The sequence below is a fragment of the Sciurus vulgaris genome, assembly GCF_902686455.1.
Source record: "Sciurus vulgaris genome assembly, chromosome: 8".
Lineage (NCBI taxonomy): Eukaryota > Metazoa > Chordata > Mammalia > Rodentia > Sciuridae > Sciurus > Sciurus vulgaris.
The window spans coordinates 118,532,959-118,549,470 of NC_136468.1; the positions used below are offsets into that span (position 1 = coordinate 118,532,959).

The 16,512-nt window shown below is 35.6% G+C and overlaps 1 protein-coding gene and 1 pseudogene across 2 annotated transcripts in view; one reads left to right on the top strand and one right to left on the bottom strand.

Moving 5' to 3' along the window:
* The window catches only part of LOC306667237 (solute carrier family 5 member 4), a gene marked incomplete at its 5' end in the record, with an annotated part of 59,253 nt that overhangs the window by 21,987 nt on the left and 20,754 nt on the right, over positions 1 to 16,512 (top strand). Inside the window, 2 exons of the mRNA XM_079149713.1 lie at positions 5,259 to 5,364; positions 12,999 to 13,079. Of these exons, the coding sequence (XP_079005839.1) occupies positions 5,259 to 5,364; positions 12,999 to 13,079 (187 nt within the window). The remainder of the gene's footprint in view (positions 1 to 5,258; positions 5,365 to 12,998; positions 13,080 to 16,512) is intronic.
* On the bottom strand, positions 11,117 to 11,671 carry LOC306667261 (cell division control protein 42 homolog; annotated as a pseudogene). Its single transcript has one exon. The product of its transcript is annotated as a cell division control protein 42 homolog (transcript).

Here is a 16,512-nt window from a genome sequence, read left to right on the forward strand (position 1 = left end):
TTCTAATTTCTTTTTTAGTAGATTCACCACTGATGTATAACACGTTTGATTATGGGTGTTGATTTTATATCCTGCTACTTTGCTGGATTCATTTATAAGTTATAGAAATTTTCTGGTGGAATTTTTTTGGATCTTCTAAATATAGAATCACGTCATTGGCAAATAGTGATAGTTTTGAGTTCTTTTTTTCCTATTCTTATTCCTTTAATTTCTTTCTTCTGTCTAATTGCTCTGGCTAGAGTTTCAAGGATGATGTTGAATAGAGGTGGTGAAAGAGGGCATCCCTGTCTTATTCCAGTTTTTATAGGGAATGCTTTCTATTTTTCTCTGTTTAGAATGATACTGTCTGTTTAGAATGATACTATCATATATAGCTTTTACAATGTGATGTTCCTACTATTCCTAGTTTTCTTGTGTTTTGAACATGAAAAGGTGCTCTATTTTGACAAATGCTTTTTCTGCATCTACTGAGATGATTATATAATTCTTGTCTTTAAGTCTATTGGTGTGATGAATTACATATATTGACTTCTGTATATTGAACCAACCTTGCATTCCTTGGATGAAACCCATTTGATTGTGGTGCACTATCTTCTAAATGTGTTTTTGTATATGATTTGTCAGAATTTTATGGAGAATTTTTGCATCTATGTTCATCAGGGATATTGATCTGAATTTTCTTTCCTTGATGTGTCTTTGTTTTTGGTATCAGGGTGATTCCAGCTTCATTGAATCAGTTTGGAAGGGTTCCCTTCTTTTTCATTTCATGGAACCATTTGAAGAGCATTGGTGTTAATTCTTCATTGAAGGTCTTGTAGAACTTGAGAATCCATCTGGTCCTGGGTTTTTCTTGATTGGTAGGCTTTTGATGGTGTCTTCTATTCCATTGTTTGAAATTAACTTATTTAAGTTGTATATGTCATCCTGATTCAGTTTGGGTAGGTCATATATATCTAGCAATTTGTTGATGTCTTCAACATTTTCTATTTTATTGGAGTAAAAATTTTTTGAATAGTTTTTGATTATTTTCTGTATTTCAGTAGTGTCTGTCATGATATTTCCTTTTTCATCACAAATTTTATTAATCTGAGTTTTCTCTCTCTTTCTCTTCATTAGTGTGAATAAGGTTTTATCAATTTTATTTATTTTTTTCAAAGAACTAACTTTTTGTTTTTTCAGTTTTTTTAATTATTTCTCTTATCTTCATTTCATTGATTTCAGCTCTGATTTTAATTATTTCCTATTTTCTACTGCTTTTGGTGTTGTTTTGTTCTTCTTTCTCTAGGGCTTTGACATGTAATGTTAGGTCATTTATTCCTTGACTTTCTATTCTTTTAATGAATGAGCTCCATACAATAAACTTCCTTCTTAGCACTGCCTTCGTAGTGTCCCAGAGATTTTGATATATTGTATTGGTATTCTCATTTACCTCTAAGTATTTTTTAATTAAACCCTGATTTCTTCTGCTATCCATTCATCATTCAATAGCATATTATTTAGTCTCCAGGTGTTACAGAAGCTTCCTTTTTATTTTATTATTGATTTCTTATTTCATTCCATTACGATCTGATAGAATGCAGGGTTTTATCTGTATTTTTTTGTGTTTGCTAAGAGTTGCTTTGTGGCATAATATATGGTCTCTTTGAGAGAAAGAATCATGTACTGAGGAGAAGAAAGTGTATTCTATATTTGTCTGTTAAATGTAAACTATTGATTGTATCATTTAGTTCTATAGCTTCTTATTTTAGTTTTTGTTTGGAGGATCTATCCAGTATTTAGAGAGTTGTGTTAAAATCACCCAGTATTATTGTGTTTTGGTCTATTTGATTCTTGAAATTGAGAAGGGGTTTGTTTATTGTATATAGATGTCCCATTGTTTGGGGCATAAATATTTACAACTGTTATGTCTTGATGTATCATTCCCTGAAGCACTATAAAATGTCCTTCTTGTCCCTTCTGATTAACTTTGGCTTGAAGTCTCCTTTATCTGTTGTGAGGATAGAAACCCCTGCTTGTTTACATGATCTAGTGAGTGATATGTTTATTCCCATTCTTTCACCTTCAGTCTGTGGATGTCTTTGCCTAGGAGGTGAGTTTCTTGGAGACAGAATATTGTCAGGTCTTGTTTTTTAATCCAATATCCAATCTATGTCTTTTAATTAATGAGTTTGGTCCTTTAAACTTCAAGGTTATTATTGAGATATGCTTTGTATTCCCAGGCATTTGAGTTTATTTCTGGTTTTGAATTTGAATTAGTTTCTTTTTGATTGACTATTCCATTTGTTTTAATTTTTAAAAATTTTATCTTCATGGAGTATTTTGCTAAGAATGTTCTGCAGTGCTGGCTATTTGTGAATTCTTTTAACCTTTGTTTATCATGGAATGTTTTTATTTCATCTTCAAATCTGAAGTCTAAATTTGCCAGATGTAGAATTCTTGGTTGGCATCCATTTTCTTTCAGAGTTTGATATATATACTTTCATAGGACCTCCTAGGTTTGTGGGTTTGGGTTGAGAAATCAGCTGGGATCTAAATTGGTCTCCCCCTATAAGTAATCTGATATTTTTCTTTCTCAGCCTTTAACATTCTATCCTTATTCTTTGTGTTAGGCATTTTCATTATAAAATGCCTTGATGTGGGTCTGTTTTAATTTTGTACATTTGAGATTCTAAAAACCTTTGTTTTTCATATTTCATTCTTTACGTTTGGGAAATTTTCTGATATCATTTCATTGAAAAGATCGTGCATTCCTTTGGTATGTATCTCCATCCTTCATCTATCCTGAGAAGTCTTAAATGTGGTCTTTTCCTGTTATCCCATAATTCTTGGAAATTCTCTTCTTGGTTTTTACTATCTTTTCTGCATGGTCAAGTTTGTTTTCAAGATTATATATTTTGTCTTCATTGCCTGAGGTTCTGTCCTCCAAGTGGTCTAGTCTCTTTGTGATGCTTTCCATTGTATTTTTAATTTTGTTTATTGATTCTTTCATTTCAAGGATTTCTGCTTGATTTCTTTTCAGAATCTCTATGTTTGTATTGAAGTGATCTTTCACCTTCAGCAATTTATCTCCAAATTCACTTCTTACTTTGTACTTTATGTCATGGATCAGTATACTATGTACATTCTAAACTGTCTTTGATGTTTCTTCTACTTTGTTGTCAATGGTTTCTATTATTGGAGCATTTGGTTTGTTTTAGGTGCTTTGTTCCCTAGTTTTTTCATGTTGTTTGTGTGTCTTCCCCTCTAGCAGTGTGGATCTGAGGTACAGTTTCTACTGTGTAGACTTATAATATCCCTGTATGTTTCCAGTTCCTTGCCTTTAAGGGGAGACCAATATTAACAACACCCAACACAAACAATATACAGCCTTAAACCAATAGCTCCTGTTAAGACCTCTACAGTTTTGTTGCAAAAAACAGAAATAATGGGTTCAAGTATTGTCTACAATATAAACGGAAGGTTTGCAAAGGGTCTACAATTTCAGAAGGTGAACAAAGAGCAAACAGATGTGGTGTAGGATGTAAGGTTTATGAGAAAGGAGAGAAAATAGAAGTAAAAAATTCATAGGAAGAGTAAAAGAGTAACAGAGGGTGGTCATTGCAGAAGAAATGTGAGAAAGAATCCAGGGAAACAAGTGAGAGAAAAAAAAATATATATATAGTAAAAATTTTTCAAAAATTAAAAAGTAGAAATAGAAGTATATGCAACAAAACTGTAATATATTATGCAGACATCCCAATCCTCAACAAACTGATACATAAAAAATACTTGGTTTCAAAAATTGTAGAAATGTGAGAAAGAGAAAAAAAAGTATCTCAGAAAATTGACCAATTGTTTTCATTGGATTTCAAAAGTTTCTCAGCTTTCCTTCTCAGCAGTTAGGTGGTGTTGTCCAAAGTTTTATACTAGCTCCACCCTCAGGATTACTGGGGTTGCTGTGGTGGGTGGGTTAGTTCTGTAGGCAGAACTCCAAGGTCTTATTTCTAAAGAGAATTTGAACACTTATTTTTGAGAGTTTGTTTCATTTGGACTACTCTGATCCTTTTAGAAGTTATCAAGGAATCTTTACATTCACCCATAGTCATTAGAGCAAAATTATTTCCATTATAAACTAAAGTTCTAATGTTGGCCTACTATGATTCCCAGTGAATAACTGTTTGCTAGGTGAGGATGTCTAATTCTAAGATTCTTCAAATAAATTTTTGTATATCTCTACTACTTTCCAATCTTACTACCATTCAAATATTGTGGGTAACTAGTTTTTCTCCTTGTCTTGCATTTTAGACTTCGTGGAAAAGCTTAATGTTGTTGATTTGACTAGATAATTATTGTCTGCTGTACAGATTCAAACCTATGTGACCATAATCCCCATGTTACCAGAATGATTTCTCCATATCTCTGAATATTACTGTTATAATTCATTAAGTAAAATCCTATGACAGTCATATAACACTATGTTTAGCAATGTAAGAATTGAAGTAATGCTGCATGTGTCAAATTCTATACTCACCACAAGCTACCTCTGAGACCTTAGACAAATTCCCAGAATTTAATTTTCCTTAGGTACACACTGAGTGTAATAAGATACTTCCTTTACATAGAGCTTGGGGAAATAAAAAATATGGGAGTTAATTCTTTTAATGTTTTGAGGAAGAAATAAGAAATAAGAAAGCTTATGGTTCTCCAGAACACAAGGAAAAATTGACAATCCATCTCTTGGAATGGAACCAATCTGTAATTCCTTGGTAGCTTAATCTTTTCTAAAACAGAGAACAAATTTCCACATTAATCCCTTTAAACAAAGCCAATATTGTATGTGATTTTATAAAATAAACATGTTTTTATAAAAGAAAGAAAATCAAAACAAGAACATTATGTGAAGAATATATAAACAAATTATACATACTATATATTTTATATATATATACATATTATATATATTATGTATCTATATATAAATACATATAATTTTCTCTATCACAGCCAAGAGGATTTGTAAGCAAATGCTCAGTATCTCTAAGCATCATGGTACAGAAAATGTTCTCAGGACAAATGCCATCATTTAATAGTACCTAAAATGTGAAATTCCTTTATGAAGCTTTATGGAAGATATTGTTATGGAGACATCAAAATGGGGCCTTAAAGAATGAGTAGGAGTCTACCAGGAAAAGGGAGGGAAAATGGACATTGGAGGAAAGAAACCATAGACCTGAAATGCAATGCATGTTTTTTTCCCATCCTGACTATTCCCTTTTTAGTCAAGTATATTTTCTGGAGCCATATTCATCCAGCTGGCCTTGGGATTGGACATTTACCTGGCGATCTTTATCCTTTTGGCTATCACTGCTATTTACACAATTACTGGTGAGTCTGCTACCTGTTTTACACAGCATGTTGCTTTCTGCTCAACATATCCCAGCCTGTAATTAGTAACCCAGTGTTAATCTTGTCATTGTCAAGGGAAGGATACCATATCATTTCCTTTATGAGAGTCAGGCATAAGACCAGAAACATGAATCGAAAGAGTGGTAAACAACAACAACAACAAAATCCCCAGTATTAGGTGTCAGACACTTTGATTGAGAAAAGTGACATTTTGTGTTTGGTATCCTGATTACCATTTAGAATTCAGCATATCATAGACATGGAAGGTTGATGAAAAAGCAGCTCATAGACTAAAAATGCAAGATGAGGTTCAAATGAATACAAGATGCCAGGCCATGGTGGTGGGCTATTATCATTAATTAAGAAAGTAGAACTGGAGCGGTAATTTGGTCATGGAGAAAATTTGTGTGGCAATAATCCAAGCAGGCTCCCATGAATCAGGTTTGTTGGTTTAGTGTCTCATGTGTACTTACTTGTGAAAATTAAAAGTATACCACTTGAGTTGGACAAAATAAAGAAAAATAGCTGATATTGAACACTCAAAGATGTTTCTGCATCATAGGAAGTGCAATAAGTCAGTTTTAGAAAGTCAAGCATAGTACATTTTCTGTCATAGGTGAGAGCTAGAGAAAAAAAAGGGCAAAAAGAGAATTTTCATGGAAATTGAAAGGAGACCACGTTTTAGTTAGCTTTGTATTACTGTGACTAACATACCTAACATGAACATCTTAGAGGAAGAAAAGTTTATTTTGGCTCATGGTGTCAGGGATCTCAGTCCATCGACAGTCAAGTCCATAGCTCTGTGCCTAAGGTGAGGCAGAACATCAGTGAGAAGGTGTGGTGGAGGTGAGCTGCTCGCCTCATGGCAGCAAGAAAACAGAGAAAAGGGTTAAAGTGCCACGAGGGAGATGCACCCTTCCAGGGCATCCCCCAGTGACCCACATCCTCCAGCCACATTCTACCTATCTACAGTTCCCACCCAGTCTATTCAAACTAGGAACGACTTGATTAGGTTTCAACTCTCACAAACCAATCACCTTTACCTGTGACTATTTCTACAGAAATACAGGAAATTTGGGGGACTGCTTCATATCAAAACCATAACATTCTGCCCCTGGCCCCAACAGTTTATGTCTATCTCACTATGTAAAATGCACTTAGTCCATCTCCAAGAATTCTATGGTCTTAACAGTTTCAGCATTTCCAAAAGTTCAAGTCCAAATCTCTGAAACTCAAGGCAAACTTTAAGCTGTGAGCTCCCATAAATACCAAAAGCAAGCTACATATCCAATATACAGTTGCACAGAGTGAACATTTCCATTTCAAAAGGGAGAAATAGAAGCATAGTAAAAAACAAAGATGAGGCCAAGCAAGACTTAAGCCCAACCAGCAAAACAAGTCCCATCACTCCATGTTAAGCAGGTCCTATAACTCCACGTATAGTATCTAGGACATATGGTTGTGATATGTGCTTTCCATAGGTCTTAGGCAGCCCATACCCCTTTCACCTTGATGGTGAAACGAGTGCACAAAGCCTCTCTTTTAGTTTAGTTTCCTCTTCAGCCAACAGTTTTTCTCAGCAGACAGTCCATGTTACTTGCATCTCTTAATTCCTGGGGTCTCCATTCTAGCCTTGGCTTCATTTTCACAGCTTATGTATCACCTTCTCAAGGGAAGCCTGCAGGGACTCTGACCCTGTTACATTTTGCCCAGTCTCCCAGGACTTTTAGTGGAAGCTTCCATGACCCCTGACCTGTAGCATCCTACATTCCTGCAGAACCAGCACCATGTGGATGATGCTTAGGTCCTCTGCCAGCTCATGTGATGCTGGGGCCTCCTAGAACCATAACTGAAGTGCCTATGAGTGACTGCATGGCTCAGCATGGTGAAACAACATCCTAGGCCACCCTGTGCAGGCAGAGTACCTACAAGATCTCTTCTCAAAGGAATTTTCTTTTCTACACCCTCAAATCTGCTGTGGTGTGGTGTTGAAATGCTTCTGAGGCATTTCCCATTGTTTCTGAAAAGTAATTAGCATCACTTTAGGGACTATACTCTCTTCAACAGATGTGACTTCCATGGCCCCGATTTTACAAGTACTTTTCTGGTTAAACTGAAAGGTTTTTGTTTGTTTGTTTGTTTGTTTGTTGCTAGTTTTTATAATCCTTTAGCTACTTTCTGCTCTTGATTCTCACAGTAAATAGGGATAAAGTTGCCAACAACTTCCGTGTCACTGACTGATTGCTATGGTGCCTTGAAATGTCCTCTGCTACATTAATTAGTCCATTGTTTTTATATTCACAGAAGTCACAAGACATGAGCAAAATGTGGAAAACTTCTTTACGGAATGTCACATGAGTGGCCTCTAATCCAATTCTCAATAGAGTTCTCATTTCCCTCTGAAACGTCATGAGCAGAGTCTGCATTCCTATCAGCATTCTGTTCTAAGTAAGCTCCCACCAGAAGCACTCATTAAGCTCTGCTCATAACATTCTAAGGTTTTTGCAGTCTGCATTTCCAAACTTCTCCAAATTCCTCCTTCAAATGATTTCCAAAGGCTTCTGAACCACATGGTTGGGTTAGTCACAGAAATGACCACACTTCTCAGTACCAGTTTCCATTTTAGCCAGCTTTGCTTTACTGTGACTAAAATACCCAACAAGAACAACTTAGAGGGGGAGAAGTCAATTTTGACTCATAAAATCAGAAATCTCAGACCATAGGTGTCTGACTACATTGCTCTTGTCTAAGGTCAGGTAGAATTTCATGGGAAAAGTGTATGGCAGAGGGAAGCTGCTCCCTTCATGGAAACATGGAATCAGATAGAGAGAGGGTTAAGGAGCCACAGGGGAGATGCACCTTTCAGAGCATTCCCCCAGTGACACACCTACTTTAGCTATATCCCACCTGCCTGCATTTACACCCTGTCCATTCAAACTAGGAAGGACTGGTTAGAATATGGCACTCACAATCCAATCAGTTCACCTTTGAATATTCCTGCTGAAATGGAGCTTTTTGGGGACACCTCAAAAGGATAACAGACCAGAAAGAACAGGAATAAGAAAGGGAAAATGGCAGGGGGCAAGGAAGAAGAGATACCAGGTCATGAAATTGGCCAAATTATGCTATGTGCATATATGAACAAATTGCAATGAATTCTACTATTTTGTACAATTATTATATTGCACCAGGAAAAATTCCCACGTTTCTGGAAGCATTTTGAAGGGATTTTGTTTGTTTAATACTTTTGAAAAGAATGCATATTAAAAAAATTGAGATGCGAAAGCTTTGGTTCTATACTAATGAATCTTCAAGGTTTAGGATTTGGGGAAGGTGGAAAAGATTACCTAAACTCTTTTAAAATTGAAATGTGCAACCGAAATAAACTGAAAAAATTCATATTAACACTTATGAAGAATCTCCCCAATACTCTTTCCATGTTTTTTTTTTATTATAGTAGAGAATCTCAAAGGGCTAGGGGGTCCTCATATGCCAAATAGGAATGAGTGGGGTTCCCTGACTAATCTCCTTATTGTTAAGTGTTCTCCCCATCCCATCTAACCCTGCTTCTTAATGAAGCAGGCATACATCCTCAAACCTGAAAGGATGTCAATCATTCCACTGGCACCTGTCTTTTAGAACCACCCCTCATCTTTTTCCTATGTACCAGGTCTTAAGTTGTGTCCTAGGAACAACACACATTTTTGAGTTGCAAATCTTGCTGAGTATGTAAGACAGTTCCTGACAAGGAAAAATTGTTTTTAGATTACAAACTCAATCCATTTGGTTTATTTCAAAAGATGCATTTGTCAGTGAAAAAAGTTAGAAATTAACTCATCCACCAAAGAAAAATCAACAAGTGGGAAGCAAATTTTCTTGGAAGTCACAGTCATATATATAGTACTTTTCAGAAAAGAGGAGGGACAAGATGACTGTCACCCACTTTCATGAGTTTCATAAAATACTGGATCTACTCAAGGGTTGAGAGAAAAGAAAACTTTTGAAAAAGGAATCTTTTATTATAGGAGGCAGTTACTATGCTACTTTTTCTAAGAGGACCAGATGGGGAACATGTTTTCTCAACTATATCTAGGAAGTGGCATGTGGAGTCAATCCATCCTCCTCATCGAAGTGCTGCCCACTTGTTAAGAATTAAAAAAAAAGAGAGAAGACTAAAATACAACTCCCCGCATTACTCTACACTTTCCCCCAAATGAAGAAGAAGACGAGGAAGAGGAAGAGGAAGAGGAAGAGGAAGAGGAAGAAGAAGAAGAAGAAGAAAGTGGAGGAGAAGAAAGAGAAAAGAAAAAGCCATTAAAATGTCTCAGATTACTCTCCAGTTTTAATCCATGGCATGACTTCAACAAGTTAATTGTTACATAGTCATCAAAGCATGCCTTGCTTTAAAACAAGAACGGGAAAAAAAAAAGACTTTTTAAAGTAACAAAGCAAAAACCAGTGCTTATCACTTTTTTGACAATGCATATTTACTCAAAATTAAGTGGTATTGGAATAGAGAGCAGGGGCCATGCCTAGGGACCTTGTCTCACATGAATGCATGTGCGTAGGTGTGAGGTATTTGTGCTTATTTTAAAAACAAATTCTAATTTTATTTATTTATTTATTTTTTTACAGACTGCATTTTGATTCATTGCACACAAATGGGGTACATCCTTCTATTTCTATGGTCGTACACAATGTAGATTCATACCATTTGTGTAATCATATATGTACATAGGGTAATGATTTCACCATTTTCTTAACCCCCCTCCCTCTCATTTCCTTCCACATAATCTAAAGTTCCTCCATTCTTCTCTCCCTCCCCACCCCTACACCCCCATTACATATCATCCTCCACTTATCAGGGAAAACATTTGGCCTTTGGATTTTTGGGCTTGGCTTATTTCTCTTAGTATGATATTCTCCAATTCCATCCATTTATGTGCAAATGCCATAATATTATTCTTCTTTATGGTTGAATAATATTCATATATATATATATATATATATGTATATATATATATATATATATATCACAGTTTCTTTATCCATTCATCTGTTGAATGGCATCTAGGTTGGTTCCACCATCTAGCTATTGTGATTTGAGCTGCTGTAAACATTGATGTGGCTGTAGTTTGATGTGTTACTGTAGTTTGCTGATTTTAGGTCCTTTGGAGATTCTTCATAAGTGTTAATAGGAATTTTTTCAGCTTATTTTGGTTGTACTTCTCAGGTTTTAAAAGAGTTTAGGCAATCTTTTCCACCTTCCCATAATCCTAAACCTTGAAGATTCATTAGTATAGAACTAAAGCTTTTCATGTCTCAATTTATACCCAAAGTGGGATATAAAGAGGAGTGGGATAACTGGGTCAAAAGGTGGATCCATTCCAAGTTTTCTGAGGATTCTCCACACTGCTTTCCAGAGTGACTGCACCAATTTTCAACTCCACCAGCAATTTAAAAGTGTGCCTTTTCCCCCACATCCATGCCAACATCTATTATTGTTTGTGTTCTTAATAATAGCCATTCTCATTGGAGTGAGGTGAAATCTTAAAGCTGTTTTAATTTGCATTTCTCTAATTACTAGAGATGAGGAGCACTTTTTCATATATTTATTAATCGCCTGTATGTCTTGAAAGACAAATTTTAATTTTTAATCTTTAGTTTGATTTAAATATTGCTTTCAGTATGATGACACCACCAGATTGGCACAGATAGAACTCTGGAGCCGTCATAGCAGCGTGTACCTGCGGGTCTTTTTTGGTTCTAGAGGCTCAGGGCAGCCGATATTGCTTCATCAAACACATTCTATAGGCCTTTCTGTGTGAGTGCAGAGCACTCCACATTCTTGACATCCTTCAGATCCGGGGTCAGCTTGTGAGCAGTCTCTGGAGTGATAGGCTTCTGCTTGTTCTCAGCAAGTTTCTCAATAGTAGAGGAGTTCACCTCTGAGATCAATTTGGTCCTAACAAGAAGAAAGGAGTCTTTGGAGAGCTGTATCTTAGACACCCACTTTTCTTTCACATTTTGAATGAAGATGGAGAGTCTACTGAAAAGCAGATATACATCTGTTTGTGGATAACTCAGCAGTTATAGTCTGTCACAATTCTCTTGCCCTGCTGTATCTAAATGCTCAAGAGTCCATGGCTCTCCACCAATCATAACTGTGACCGCATAGTTGTCCATAACGGTACATATTCTGATGGAAATTTGTTTGTTTGTAGGATATTAGAAGGCAAGTTTTACTAATAGCACCATTGCCCACAACAAACTTAATTGTCTGCATTGTGGAAATAGTTTTGTATCCACTTTAAATATTTAAAATTTGATGTTGACCTCAGCTTTCTCTGCTGGGGTGTTGACCCTGGAACCCATTTTATAGATTGAGTGTATGTTTCAGATTATAGGAGAGATAAGGGCCTTACTCTCCTATTTTCCAGATAATTATTGGTCCCTCCTGACATTTTCATAAAGGAAATACATTTCTAAGAATCTAATGGATCTAGAATTGGAAAAAAGTAGTGTTTTCAGTGGAGTTCACACAGCCAATAAGAAGAATGACTTCATGGCATTTGCTGGTAAATGGATGGAACTGGAGACTATTATGCTAAGTGAAATCAGTCCCCCAAAGTCAGTTGAATGTTTTTTCTCATATGTGGAAGTGAACTCCAAAAAAGGAATAGAAGGAAGATTAGTGGAGTAGAAAGGGGAATGAAGGGAAGGGAGGAAAAATGGGATGGGGGAAGACAGTGGAATGAATCTGACCTAATATTCCTATGTACACATATGAATAAACCACAGAGACCCTCACATCATGTACGTCCACAAGACCCTAATTAAAAAGATCTATAAGTAAATAGCAGAAAGATCAGTAGAATAGAAAAGGGGAACAGGAGGTGGGACGAAGGGAAGGGAAGGGGAAAGGGGAGTTCTGGGGACTGAATTAGAACAAATTGTATTCCACACTTTAATAATTATGTCAAAACAAATTCTTTTTTCATGTATAAGTAAAAAAGAACCTGGAAAACCCTTATCCTAAGAATAATTATGTTTTGTTGTTGCTGTTGTTGTTTAATATTGCTGCAAAAAACAAGTCAATGGGTGTTTCAGGTATTCAGCTAATGGAACAATGATATGTCACAACACCAGAGTAAAAACAGTTTTGATAGATTTTTTTTGAGGGCACATATATTTTGTTAAATGAGAGGAATTCAGAAATTGCTCAGGGAAACTTTTGAGATAATAAAAATTTCCTCCTATGTAATATTTAAAAATTCACATGAAGATGGAACTCTACGATGATTCATGGAAACTTTAAATCAGGACAAATAGGAGCATCAAGGAGATAATGATGTCAAGACAAGCTTGTGACTCAGCCAAGAGCTTTTCGTTGTTGTTGTTGTTGTTTTTGGTGGTGCTGGGGCTTGAACCTGGGGTCTTGTGCTTGTAAGGCAGTCATTCTAACTGAGCTATCTCCCCATTCCAGCCAAGAGCTTTTGACATGTTTTCCGTGAGTCATTTCCGTGGTTTGAGTAGCTGGGAACCCAGTGGTAAAGGTATATAGATGAGTACACATGGATAAGATGACCTGGGACTCTTCTTTCTCTTCACAGGGGGCTTGGCCTCAGTGATTTACACAGACACCCTCCAGGCTATCATCATGTTGATTGGCTCTTTTATTCTCATGGGGTTTGGTAAGTGATGACAGTATTCACAGCCTTACACTCCGTAGATTTGTTATAGGACTAATTTATCTTTGTCTGATCTTTATTACTGCCTCCCAGTTCTATTGGGTTACATTTTCCTATCATTTGTATTATTCCCACCATGGGAATATATGCCTGAGTCCATTCTTGCTTCACTATCTCAGCATGAGAAAATGGAGAAAAGAACTTTACTTCCTTTATAAAATTATAGCCTAACTTACATTATTTAACCTTAATTTCTTTGTGTGCAGAATGGACAAAAATCAGTATTATTAAGATGCCAGAATTAAACAAATACTGGTGTATTTGATTCAAAGCATATAAACCTATGAGTTACATAGAATTTTCATGAAATGGAGGATTAAATACTAGGAAAAATGTAAGAGCTGAATATAATTCTCATTACAACTATTTTGGAATAAATCCATTAAAATGTACTATTTAATATATTATTGGAATATGTAAACCCTGGTTGGAGTTATTCTTGATTACTTTCACATTTTTCTCTTGAGCAATGAAAAATAATAATATTCATGAATCTAATGTACAGCTTGATCATTTTTGGTTTTTATTGTATTTATTAATCTCTACATAAGAATTCATACACATAGTAAGGTGCAAATAAATGTTTCTCCCTTTCTTGAAGTCACTATGTTCCAACTGGTCTATCTGCACTGCATACTGAAAAAATGACAGTATGCATGCGCCTAATCAAAGAGCTTGAAAATATATTACTCAAAACTGATTGTACTGTTCACACCCAGCTATGCTAGGGCAGTGTAATAAGTTGCTAAGAGATCAAAGAAAGTACAGGGAGATGGCATGAGAGACATCAGGCTTCTTGACAAAGGCTTACAGGGAAGGTTCAGGGGCAAAAGGTAAGACAGGTAGCACGTCCATCCCTCCTGGTGTTTTGCCAAGTAATGCTTCCATTCATTATTACACTTACTCTGGAAAGTAACATCTTCAGCCTTCATAATGCCTTGTTAGTGACATACAGCTGGATGAGTGGCACTTTGCCTCTCCACATTGTCCTCAATTCTGCACTAGTTTCCACAGGGAGAGGGGTTTGATAAATTAGGCTACATAAGCAGTGACATTACTAGCTTAGCTTGCATTGTCCTACTGTATGAGGAGCATCCCAAAGAACTTGGTGTGCATGAAAGAAAGCAGCTTTCTACAGATAATGCTAACTTGCCATCGTTTCCAGCACACATGAGAGAAAAAAATCAGTGTTTTTTTGAGGTAATATTTATCTGGATATTGTGGCTCAGACTCAGTTTTTTCCAACAGGTTAGGTTGTTGGGAACCCAGAGGGATACTTCAGGGATATGGTATTTTACTGTCTTCTTTCTCCATGGATGACATACTGATATAAATGCAAAGAAACTAAAGTCTACAATAGTACTTGATGATTTGAATACTATATGAATGTCATTAACCACTTGAGATTATTTACATTAAAATAAAATAAAATAAAAATTCGGTTTCTCATCTTCCAAAGCCTATTCCAAGTGCTAAATATTTGGCAATTGGCTACCAGATGGAACAGCACAGATGTAGAAAAGTTTCATCAATGTGTAAAGTTTCTTTTGGACAGTAATGCTACAAGAGGCACTGCTAATAACACTTCCTTATTCAGTGTCTAATTAGTCAGAAACTTCTGTGCTGTTTTGAACATAGGTCTGTGAATTCTGGCCCCAGTGATGCACTCCCTGTTATCTGTAATTCTAAACCTTACTTCTCCTTCTAGAATAAGAAGACTGTCTTATATCTTAGCTTAACTCATGTATTTTAAATTTCATTTAAACTGATACATAAAAGCAAAATCATATGTCAATGGGGTACAACATGTGATGCTTTCATTCATTTATACATTATGTAGTGCCTAAAATGTTAAACATATCTATATCCTCAAAATTTATTTTTTCTTTTATGGAAATATTAAATATCCTTTATATTAACTTTTGAAATATATGATAGGCGATTGTTTCCTATAGCCACCCTACTGTGTATAGCAGAACTTCTTACTCCTATCTAATTGTAACAGTATCCATTGATTGTTTTTTTACTCATCCCCCATCACCTTACTTTCCCTAGTGTCTGGTAACCACCATTCTCCCCTGGATTTCTATGAGATGGAATATTGTGCATTCCACATATGTATAAGATCATGTGGTCCATGTCTTTCTGTGCCTGATTTATTTCACTTACTGTAATGATATCCAGATCTGTCCATGTTGCCACAAAGGACAAGATGTCATTCCTTTTTATGAATAAATTGAATAAATAGCAGTCTTTTTTGCATATGTATCACATTTCTTTATCCATTTGTTAGTTGATGGACACTTAGATTATTTCCATTTCTTAGCTATTGTGAATAGTGCTGTAGGAAACATGGGTGTGCAGCCATCTCTTCAACTTACTGACATAATTTCCTCTGTCTGTGTACACAGTAGTGGCATTGATGGATCATATGGTAGTTCAAGTTTTAATTTTTTGAGAAACCTCCCTGATATTTTCCACAATGGCTATTAACATTCCCACCCACCAGCGTGCAAGTTTTTCCTGTTCTCCATATCCTCAATAGGGCAAGTTTTCCTTTTTCTCTACATCCTCACTGGTATGTTTTATCTTTCATTTTTTTTTATCATAGTCATTGTTACTGGAATAAGGTGATGTCTCATTGTGGATTTGATTTGCATTTCCCTGATGCTTATTGATCTTGAGCATTTTTTTCATATAACCTTTTACCATTTGTATGTCTCCTTTTGAGAAATGTCTATTTAGGTCTATGGCCCCCTTTTAATCAAGTTTTATGTTGTTGTTGCTTGTTTTTTGTTTTGTTTAGATTTGGGGATTTTTTTTTTTTTTTTAGTTTTTGTATAGCTATTGAGATTTTGGAGTTTCTTATATATTCTAAATATTAATCCCTTGCAAGATGTATTGTTGGCAAATATTTTCTCTGAATCCATAAATTTTCTCTTTACTCAGATGACTATTTTCATTATTGTGTGGAGTCAGTCTTTTTCAGTTTAATGTACTTCCATTTGTCCATTTCTGCTTTTGTTTTCTGGATCTTGTCTGTTTTGGATCTTGTCTAGAAATCCTGTCAATTTTCAGTATCCTAAACTATTTCCTCTGTTTTATTCTAATAGTTCCATAGTTTGAGGTCAGGCCATATATCTAAATCTTTAGACCATTTGAGTTGACTTTTGAAACTGGTTGAAGGTAAGGGCTTAGTATCTTTGATGGAAGAATTTTTATTTTTTATCACTAATTCATTCTGGTTATTAGTCTGCTCAGGTTTTCTATTTCTCCATGTTTCAGTCTTAACAAGATGTATATGTCTCAGAATTTATCTATTTACTCTTGTTATCAAACTTGTTAGTATTTAGTTTTCATAATAATTTTGAAAGCC